The 10762-nt window shown below is 47.5% G+C and overlaps 1 protein-coding gene across 1 annotated transcript; it reads left to right on the top strand.

The window, feature by feature from the left end:
* The first annotated feature begins 2957 nt into the window (after positions 1 to 2957).
* On the top strand, positions 2958 to 10754 carry ASF1B (anti-silencing function 1B histone chaperone). Its single transcript, XM_006769191.2, has 4 exons — positions 2958 to 3549; positions 9242 to 9357; positions 9795 to 9971; positions 10307 to 10754. The coding sequence occupies exons 1-4, from the start codon at positions 3441 to 3443 to the stop codon at positions 10511 to 10513; spliced, it is 609 nt and encodes a 202-aa protein (XP_006769254.1). The 5' UTR covers positions 2958 to 3440; the 3' UTR covers positions 10514 to 10754.
* Positions 10755 to 10762: the final 8 nt, after the last annotated feature.

Here is a 10762-nt window from a genome sequence, read left to right as displayed (position 1 = left end):
TACAAAAATATATGTAGCCTTAAGACTCTAGGGGGGCCCAGAGGTGGCTGGATAAGATATGCTAGTAAGCTGGATCAGTGCTATTCAGGCCTATACTCTGTGTATGAACGCTGTCCAGGGCAGCGGACCACGGGTTGGCGACCACTGGTCCAGGGGACCCTGGAAAGGCTTCTCTGAGAAGAGGATATTTAAACAGCAAGACATAAATGACAAGAAGGCACCAACCATCCCAGGAACTAGGAGAAGAGAATCTAGTTAGAAGTTCTGAGCTGGGAGTGCTATGTCAGATTTTTAAGGAACAAAGAGAGGGTCAATTTGGCTGGCCTGAAGTTGGGGCTTGTGGGTTGTAGGAAACAAAGCATGTAGAGTCTTAAAGACAATACAGTAGTGCCCCTTTAGCAGAGGCAGACAGTTCCAAGATCCCCCGAGGATGCCTAAAACTATGAATATATATCCCTAAATATACTGTTATTTCCTATACACACATGCCAATGATAGTTTAATTTCTAAATCAGGCACAGTCAGAAATTAACAATAACTAATAATAAAACAGAACAATTATAACGATTACTTTAATAAATGTTATGTGAATGGGGGGGTCTCTCTGATATGCTAGATCAGTGATTTTCAACATTTTTCATCTCATGGCACACAAACTAAAATTCTGCGGTAGACCAAAAAATATATGTTTTGTTGATCTGACAAAAAAAATATATAGGTATAATTTTGATTCATTTGCATCAGATGACTATTGTTGTGTTGGCTGTTGTCATTTTTTTATTTGACAATCTAAGGGAAAAGCAGTCAGTGCCCCCTGACTAAATAGTCAGGTATTACGTGTTTATTTTTTACATTTTTATTGATTTTAGAGACAGAGAGTAAAAGAGAAACATCAATGTGAGAATGAAACATTGATCAGTTGGTTGCCTTCCGCACACTCTGACCAGGGATTGAACCTGCAACCTGAGTATGTGCCCTGACAGGCAATCGAACCTATGACCCTTCAGTGCCCAACCAACAGAGCCACACCATCCAAGGGGAGATTTCACTTTTCATCATGATAATCAGAACAGTGAACTATTTAAAACATGAATTGTTTATTTCTGGAATTTTCCATTTCATATTTTCGTACCAAGATTGAGGCAGGTAACTGAACCATTGAAAAGCAAAACTGTTGCATGGGGGCAGTGGAGCCAAAGGGGTGATTGTGTTCTCATGCTGAGAAAAATAGAAAATCACTCGCATTATAAGCAGGAGAGTGACTAATCCAATTTGATCTTTGCTGTCCAATAATACAATAGCCACTTGCCATAAGGGCTCATGAGCAGCTGAATATAGCTACTTCCATTGTTAAACAGAACTTTCCATGTCACTTAATTTTAGTTAACTAACATTTCAATTTAAAAACCAATATGCAACTGAGCTCATGGAACACTTTTCATGGGAAGGCTTGGGCATGAGAATTTACATTTTCAACTGTAAATGTTATAAAACTTAAAGCCAAACCAACTATTTCTGATGAAAATGTAGCTGTAGCCCTAACCGGTTTGGCTCAGTGGATAGAGCGTCGGCCTGCGGACTGAAGGGTCCCAGGTTCGATTCTGGTCAAGGGCATGTACCTTGGTTGTGGGCACATCCCCAGTAGGAGGTGTGCAGGAGGCAGCTGATCGATGTTTCTCTCTTATCGATGTTTCTAACTCTCTACCCCTCTCCCTTCCTCTCTGTAAAAAAAACAATAAAATATATTTTTAAAAAGAAAAGAAAATGTAGCTGTAAAAAGAATGGGATTTCACAGACCTTGTGCAGAGTAAAATAACGTAAGTTACCTCATTTGTATTTTTTATACCCACCACCTCTGAAATATTTTGGTTATACTGGATTAAATACAACATTTTTTTAAGTCCTCGGGAGCAATGACCTCTTTTCCCTTAAATTGTCAGGATATTTTTTCCATTGAGTTTTAGAGAGAGTGGAGGGGAAGAGGGAGTGAGGGAGAAAGAAACAAAGATGTGAGAGAGACACATCCATGATTGTTGCCTCCCGCACAGGCCCCAACCGGGTCGGGGATCCAATCTGCAACGGGGGTACATACCCCAGACCAGGAATCGAATCCAGGGCCCTTCAGGTGCGCCGACCTACGCTCTAACCACTCATCCACCCACCCACCCACAATGTGTTTTGATGTTTTTTAAACTTTTTAAAAACGTAATTACTAAACAAATTAAGATTAAGTAGGTGGCATGAGTTATTTCCATTGGTCGCGGGTGGGAGCAGAGAGCGCGGGTGCGGAGGCCCCAGGAGTCTTCCTGGCAGGGGCAACGGTGGCCCGCAAGGCATGGAAATGGAGACAAGTTTCTAGATGTATTATGAAGTCACAAATCAGTGACTTCATAATTGTTTTTGTGATTAATCACTATGCTTAAACATTAATGATGAGACCCTTCACTCCAGCAGAGGCTGGACTCGAACTCCTACTTACAGCGGTGTGCACCTGACACGACTCCCAGCGGCCCACGAGGCGAGGGAGGGATTCGAACTGGGCTGACAGCCAGGTCCCGGGCCCTAGCGCCGCAGTACCGCTGCTCCACCTGCCTTCAGGGGTGAGTCACAACGTTCACAACGGACTCCGCCGCCGCTGGGCCTAAGGGGCCAGGAGCCCCTCCGAGAAACTTCTGGTTAACGCTCACCTGTTGACAGGCGCCGAGGCTGCAAACACCCCTTCTTTCTCTTCACACCCCGCTCCACCGCGCGGGCGGGCCGACTTCCGCTCCTTTCTCACGAATCCCAAGCCAAGTCTTCCTCTCCTCCCGCCCCGCGAGACTTCTCAGCCAATAACCTCTCAAAAATTCTGCTTTATCACCGCCCATTCTCACCTGCCAATCACCGCGGACTCGAGCACCGCCCTTCCCGCCCTCTTAAGCGAGCGCCGCGCGCCACCGCTCGGCAGTTGGCGGCGCTGCGCCCCTTGAGATGCGTCTCCCGGAAGGGTTATGCGAAGGGCGGGCCACGCTGGTGCGGGAACCCTCAGGATTGGCCGACAAGAGCCTGGTGCTCTGACTCCGCCTACCCCCGCCTTCGTTCTCTGAGTCTTGAGACGCTGGGGATTGGTTCCCGGCGGATATCCAAAGAAGCCAAGAGGTGATCCCGCCTCCCTCGCACAGCCCGGAGAGGGAGCTCCGCGGATTGGTCCGGAGAGCCTCGACGCACGCCTCCGGCGCTCCAGGATTGGCTAAGAGGGTGCTCACGCCGCCGGGGAGCGTTTACGGTGATTGGTCGGAGGGTGCGGCCAGCTATTTGAAGGAGGCGCGCGGAGGGTATACGCAGTTCAGTCTACGGACCGAGTCGGCGGGAGGCTCTGTGGGCAACGCTGTCCCGCTGATCCTACAGGATCCAGGCGTGGGCTCGGACCCAGCCTCGGCTTCAGTCGCGGCGGCGAGGCGATGGCCAAGGTATCGGTGCTGAACGTGGCGGTGCTGGAGAATCCGAGCCCTTTCCACAGCCCTTTCCGGTTCGAGATCAGCTTCGAGTGCAATGAGGCTCTGGCGGACGGTGAGGCTGGGCCTGTGTGGACACTGCCCCCTCCCCCCGGGTCCCGTGGCCTACCCGACTTTTCCGTAGAGACCCTCGCGGCCAACCTCGACCGCCTCTGTGAAATAACCCCCGAAATTCCGATCTTACCCCCCTCTCTCCTCTCCAGCTCTAACCTCTGCGTGGAGGCTACCTCTTACCCCCACCCCACGGCCAATCCGATCCCTTCTCCCCTTCCCTCCCTCCCCCCACGGATACGCACGTTTCCCACGGGGGAGACCTCATTCTCCCATCCTCCCAAACCACACTTTTTCCTGCGGAGCTTCTGGGTTCCCGTTTTCTATATAGAAGCTTCAGCCGCCAATCTTTAACCTGCAGAGACCCTCAACCACCCCATCTTCTATTTCTGTATAGAAGATTTTTATATTAACGTTACAGCCACTCAGACTTCTCCACCTATCTCTTCTTTGGCGAAACACTCCCACCGCACTTTTTTCCTAGGGAGACTCCAGCCCCCAGCCCCCTCCCATTGCCTGTGGAAACCTTAACCTCCTCCCCCAGTTTCCCTGTAAGAGGCCTCTCTCCCAGGCACCTTCCCAACTTTCCCAGTGGAACCCCTCCTATCACCCTTTATCCCTGTGAAGAAAGACCCTCACCCTGTGACACGACCTCACTCACCCCATCTCCCCGTTTGTCATACAATAATCCCCTCCCCAACCTCTGATACTTAAAATACCCCACCAATTTCTCCTTGTTTTCTATCCCAACACACATGCCCTAGAACAGTGATGGCGAACCTATGACATGCGTGTCAGAGGTGACATGGGAACTCATTTTTTGGGTTGATTTTTCTTTGTTAAATGGCATTTAAATATATAAAATAGATATCAAAAATATAAATCTTTGTTTTACTGCGGTTGCAAATATCAAAAAATTTCTTTATGTGACACGGCACCAGAGTTAAGTTCGGGTTTTTCAAAATGCTGACACGCCGAGCTCAAAAGGTTCGCCATCACTGCCCTAGAACCTGGCTTCCCTCCTCCTCAGCCTGGCCCCAATCCTCTCCTTGAGCTCCAACCGGCCTAGCTGCCAGCTCCAGTCTTTGAGGATAACTTAGTCTCCCAGCTCCCATTCTTCACTCTTCCCTGGCTGTGGGCTTTGATGGACACACTCAAATTTAAGAGTGGGCTAGCCAGGCAATCATCCGAGCACGTCAAACATAAAGGAGGCATGTTATCTGTTGGCCCCGAGTTTGACATGCTTGCACAGTTCCCACTGCGCGCACCAGGTTCCAGCTGACCTACAGCCGCAATTCTTTTAGCACTTTTGTTGGTCTGACCCCAGATCTGGAGGTTCGGTCGAGTGGGGTGGGCCGAACCATGTTGGTATCCAACTTCAAACAATCAGCTAGGAGGTCACAGCCTTTGGGGCATCTTTTCCAAGGTGCCTTCATAGATGGACTTACTCATCTGTGTGACATAAAGGTAGACATGGCTCTCATCTCACAGATGAAAAGATGGAAGCCACAAAAAGTGAAAGACCTTTCAAGGAAAGGTCTATAAAAATCTAAAAATTTAAGGTCACCCAGGAAGTCTTGCCACCCCTTTCAGGAGGAAGTACAGGCTTACCTCTGTTTTATTGCACTTCACAGATGTTGCATTTTTTACAAATTGAAGATAAGACTCACCAGCAAAAAGATCACTACTCATTTTATTATGGTGGGGCGGAACTGAACCCACAGTATCTCTGAGGTACGACTGTACTCCATCCAACCACTTCTTCACTTGGTGGTTAAAAAGCGAAGAGGCAGCAGCTGGAGAGTGGAGACCTGGGAAGCCAGGGTGTACTAATCAGCACCTCTAGGCGGTAGTTGGGCAGTTTGCTTGCAAAGCCAGCCACTTGGGTTAGTTTAGGGTTGGAGATGTTTGTGTGCCCTGGGCCAATGGGTCAGTCTCTCCCTAGTTTCTCTTCTTTTTAAATTATGTCGTCTATTTGTGGCTAACTATAGAATAAGTCCAGCTAAATCCTTTCTGTAGCAAGGCAGGGTGTAAATAAATTAAGTGTAGAATGTCACTATGTAATAAGATTTCGTTTTAAAGCCAAGAGGAGATAAAAGGAGCTAATGGGTTAAGGGATTCACAGTTCCCAAATGGCAGGAGATCAGGTTTCAGTTAGCCTGCTTGTGCTCCTTGCATTTAAAAGTAACTGTGTGGTCATTATCTAGTTTTTGTATTCTTAGGAAGCCCCTGCTGTTATTTAATAATCTGTTTATAGAATCAGAGTTGAGGTCCAAAGTCAACCTGCTGGTCATTATATTTTACTAGAGAGAAGCAGACTGACTTCTCCAAGGTCACATAGCTGGTTGGTAGAATAATTGACATTTTAGGGCTTGTTCTGAGTCCAGGGTTCTTTTTTTTTTTTTTTATTGATTTCATAGCGCAGTGGTTCTCAACCTGTGGGTCGCGACCCCTTTGGGGGTCGAGCGACCCTTTCACAGGGGTCGCCTAAGACCATCAGAAAACATATATAATTACATATTGTTTTTGTGATTAATCACTATGCTTTAATTATGTTCAATTTGTAACAATGAAATTGGGGGTCACTACAACATGAGGAACTGTATTAAAGGGTTGCGGCATTAGGAAGGTTGAGAACCACTGCCATAGAGGAAGGGAGAGGAAAAGAGAAACATCAGTGATGAGAGAGAATCATCTATTTGCTGCCTCTTGCACACCCCCTACCGGGGGTCGAGCCCTCAACCCAGGCATGTGCCCTTGACCAGAACTGAACCTAGGACCCTTCACTCCACAGGCTGATGCTACATCCACCAAGCTAAACCAGCCAGAGCCTGAGTCCAGGGTTCTTTATCTTTACTAAAACCTGGGAGAGATTGCATCCTCTGTTTTAAAAGTGGAACATAAATAGAACTGATCATAGAATTTATTTCCACATCTGGACTCTCAAAAGAGAGCAAAGCGGGTACTATTATTAATTACACCAGCTTTTGCCCAGAGAAACTCAAGTTGGGAAGTAACTCTGGCCTGAAAATCCAGGCTGTGGTTCTTACCCTTAGGGCTCTAACCTATCAAACTTGCTTTCTGACTCTTCCCACAGAGCAAAAGGAATTTGATTTCTGCCTGCCCCCCCCCCAAAAAAAAATAGAGTGGACCTGCCTTTAGAATCTCAGTCTTGTTATGTTGACACTAGCAACTACAGATCTGACAAGACACCTTTTGCTCTCTTTTGTCCTCAGCGTCTGGAAATAGATGCTTCCAAAAACATGGGTCCACGTTTAGCACATTAGGTTTGTCCTTCTGCCCTCTTCAATTGAGAAATTCAACAGGCACTGCTGGAATAAGTCATGGGGCCAGATGACCTGACCCACAGCTATGGTCAGGCCAAAGTTCATCTTTATTATGAACAAAAATAAAATGACAAACAGAAAAAGACCTACTGGATAAATTTTTTTAAAGGCAGGAAACAGGTTCCTCAGCTATTTCAACTACACATGTCTTTTATCATGCCGTTGGTTTTGGTTTCGTTTTCATAGATGGTGGAGGAACATCTTGTGCAGTGGTTAGATCATAGAGTGTAAAGACAAAATGAAATGTAGTCAAATTATCTTTGAAATTGCCCCGAAGGTTCCTGGCTGGTGTGGCTCAGATGTTGAGCATCGACCCATGAATTAAAAGGTCACCAGTTCAATTCCCCATCAGGGCACATGCCAGCATTCGTGCTCCATCCCCAGTGGGTGCCACACAGGAGGCAGCCGCTTGATGATGTTTTTCTCTCACTGATGTTCTAGCTCTCTATCCTTCTCCCTTCCTCTCTCTAAAAAAAAATTAAATAAAAACATATTTAAAAGAAAAAAAGAAATTGCCCTGAAGGTTAAGTACGCATGTTACATGTATATAATTGTGACCTGTGTTTTATAGGAGTGAGTTTGTGCTGTATTGGTGACTGATATTCCATATCTAATTCTAAAGAACGGTTATATTAAAAAATGATGGCACTTAAAACACTTCAACTTTAAGATGATTCCAATTTATAGGTTCTGTTCTTGTCCTGTAGATGATTTTATCAGCTCCTCCAACTTTTGAGTTAATATTTTTCTCATCACCCATTAGTTACTTGGTTAATTTCTGCGGTATTGAGGGATCTATTGTGGCCTGCTTGCCTGGCCACCCATTCAGTGTGTTTTCTCTTCCAGTCAGCACCCATACAGTCTTTGTTCAGATTTGCCTAACAGTATTGAACATCAAGTGCCTTTGGTGTGCCCTAAGCCTGCTCTCTTTCCGTCTTCTTTTTATCTCTCCTCCCCAGCACATTAATTAAATGCACACACGTGTGATTCCAACTGGTGATGGGGGAGAGACCAGAAGGAAAGATAGGAAAGATACCAAAATCTAGACCTGTGTGAGAAAGGTGAGAACAGCTAGCTGATTTTCTGTTGGTTCCAAACATGTCTAGTTATGTCACCACTTGTAACAAAAATAGATCAATAAACTTAATCCTCCCTGCAAATAATAAAAGATACTAGAGTTTGAACCCCGGTGAGCCTGGAGTGGGCGGGTGTCATTGTATCTCAAATCTGATAGAGTCCCCGAGTAGGCCTGGGTGAAACTGCAAAGGGACAGGAAGCCAGTGTATCGAGGAAGAGCTTGGGGCTCAGATGACCGACCTCCGTAGTTGTGGCCCGGCATCAGTGTGCTTCCGAAGTTGGATGCACTTGCAGGACACTGGACCAGGGAACAGGGCAGCTTCCAAGAGCATTTGCTTCCTGTGAAAATCACAGCTTGTGAAACTTCCCCCAGTTGCTGGAGTGGTAGGTTGTGTAATTTCAGAGAACCTAAAATAAGTTTCAGGTCTCCTGCCAAGCTTCCCTGTACTAATGTGACCTTGCCCCTGGTACACTTGGATCTCTTGCAAGAGGCAGTGGTCACTGGGAATTTCCTGTGATTGATGGGCAAGGTCTCCTTAAGCACTTTTCCTTTAATCTTGCTGGAACATACTGAGGGATGGGGTCCCCTCTACTGGATGGGATACAAGAGAGTTGGAGTTAAGAGGATCACCTATGATGCCACACTTGTTGATTGAGTCATGGGTCACCCAATGGCCAATAAACAGGCATGACTTGGTGCTGGATCTAAAAGACCTGGGGGCCTGGCTGACTCCCACGGCAGCCTTGTCTTCCCCCTCCTGCCGGCTGGCTGTCCTGCTGTATTGGAATCTGCTGCCCTGCCCCAGTTGTCGAGGGATCTACTTAGTTTTGTGGCACCGGTCCCTGTGTGTGAAAGAGGATGCTGCTTCCTATCCCAGTACCCAGTGGGCAGGGCCCTGAAATGGCCCAACTCCCTGCTGTTCCCTCCTCAGCACGCCTCTGTCACGTGGGTCTTAATTCAGCCTCTGCCATACGGTTTGCCCTCAGGCTCTGAGAGGCCTGAGTTTCCCTGGAGGTGCAGAGTCAAGGTCGCCTGGCAAAGCTAAGCCCATAGGAGAAATTTCCCACTCGCACTGGAAGTCAGAGTTTCCTGCCTGCCCAGTGTTCCGGACTGCAGTGCCTGGCACGGAGTGCCCAGGGATGTCAGGTGTTGTTGAGAATAAGAATCTCGCACCACATTAAGGATCTCTCCAAAACTGACATGAGAAGACCCTTTCTCTGCCTTCTTGCTGTCACGTTATTTCAATTCCCTAACACCCTATGTCCTTGCAGACCTAGAGTGGAAGATAATTTATGTTGGCTCAGCTGAGAGTGAGGAGTTTGATCAAATCCTAGACTCAGTGCTGGTCGGCCCTATCCCAGCAGGGAGACACATGTTCGTCTTTCAGGTAAGAAAGGAGGCCTTAGGCTTTGACACCTAGAAACATCCTCTTCTACCCAAAAGCACACAGTGTGGTTTAGTGGTCTGAAGTTCAGGTTCACATTCTCGCTCTGTTCTCAAGAGCTGTCTGACCTCTCAACGGTACTTCAAACACCTCTCTTTCCTCCATCTCTTTGTCATGACTGTTACCATGAACCACGGATTCGCAGTTGATCCTCATTATTCACAGGAGTTACATTCTGTAAACCTGCTGTGAACAGTATATTAGTGAATACTGAACCATGGCCCCATAGAACATACAGGGCTAGGTTTCTATATCTCACATTTTTGGCAACCAGTCAACACAGAACCTTGTTTTAGGTGTGTTTAAATACCTATTATTGTTGATTCATTAACATTGAATTCAGAGCTGACCGTTCTAAGCTCAGGATGTGTTTTCCCTAGGCCGATGCTCCCAACCCATCCCTCATCCCTGAGAGCGACGCCATTGGTGTGACCGTGGTCCTCATCACCTGCACCTATCATGGGCAGGAGTTCATCCGTGTGGGCTACTACGTCAACAATGAGTACCCCGACCCAGAGTTGCGGGAAAACCCACCCCCAAAACCAGACTTCTCTCAGGTGGGGTTGCTCTCCACTCCCTGCTCTAGATCATCTGGCTCCTTTGTATTTGGGGGGAGTTGAGTCATTGGATTGATTCAGGAGCCAAGGTCACTTAAAGTTTTCAAGTAGTGCTCAGAGAGAGAGGTCTTTGTTTCTCAGAAGCATGCCTTGCAGAATTAAGATTAGATAGGTCCTGGTGCACAGGCATTCCCTGGAGTCCCACACATATTGTTGGTGATGGAATAAGCAAGGTCTGCTCTTCATGGGTCTGGGATGGGAGACTAGGGGTGCCCTGGCTTTGTGGGAGTAATGAGAGGGCATGCTGACAGTTGACATTTCTCTTCCTGCCCCAGCTCCAACGGAACATCTTGGCCTCGAATCCCCGAGTAACCCGTTTCCACATCAACTGGGACAACAACACGGACAGGCTGGAGGCCATAGAGAACCAGGACCCTGCCCTAAGCTGCAGCCTCCCTATCAGCTGTACCCCTGTCAAGGGCTTGGGGCTCCCTGGCTGCATCTCTGGCCTCCTCCCCGAGAACTCCATGGACTGCATCTAACTGAGGTCTTAACTGGGGGACTCCAGGCCCTACCTGGGGCTAGCTAGGACTATGGCCAGTCTCCCAACACATCTGGAGGGGGCAGTTAGGCCTCCCAGAGAGTCCTCTGGGGGGCCACCTTGAAGACTTCGGGGCCATCAACTATATTCAGGCCTATCACATTGATCCCTGAGGAAAGAATGGGCCTCAGGTCTCTCCCAACCTCAGCCTAGAAAGATTCTCTCACCTTTACTGCCCCCGCCTATAACA

The sequence above is a fragment of the Myotis davidii genome, unplaced genomic scaffold, assembly GCF_000327345.1.
Source record: "Myotis davidii unplaced genomic scaffold, ASM32734v1 scaffold1204, whole genome shotgun sequence".
NCBI classification, from domain to species: Eukaryota; Metazoa; Chordata; class Mammalia; order Chiroptera; family Vespertilionidae; genus Myotis; species Myotis davidii.
This window is presented reverse-complemented; position numbering and strand designations above follow the sequence as displayed.

What these genes read in the sequence shown, in the direction of transcription:
- ASF1B (XM_006769191.2), top strand. Translation starts at nt 3,441, where the DNA reads ATGGCCAAGGTATCGGTGCTGAACGTGGCGGTGCTGGAGAATCCGAGC. An exon ending in GACACATGTTCGTCTTTCAG is followed by an intron (nt 9,358 to 9,794) that starts GTAAGAAAGGAG and finishes TGTTTTCCCTAG; the next exon opens with GCCGATGCTCCCAACCCATC. An exon ending in CAAAACCAGACTTCTCTCAG is followed by an intron (nt 9,972 to 10,306) that starts GTGGGGTTGCTC and finishes TTCCTGCCCCAG; the next exon opens with CTCCAACGGAACATCTTGGC.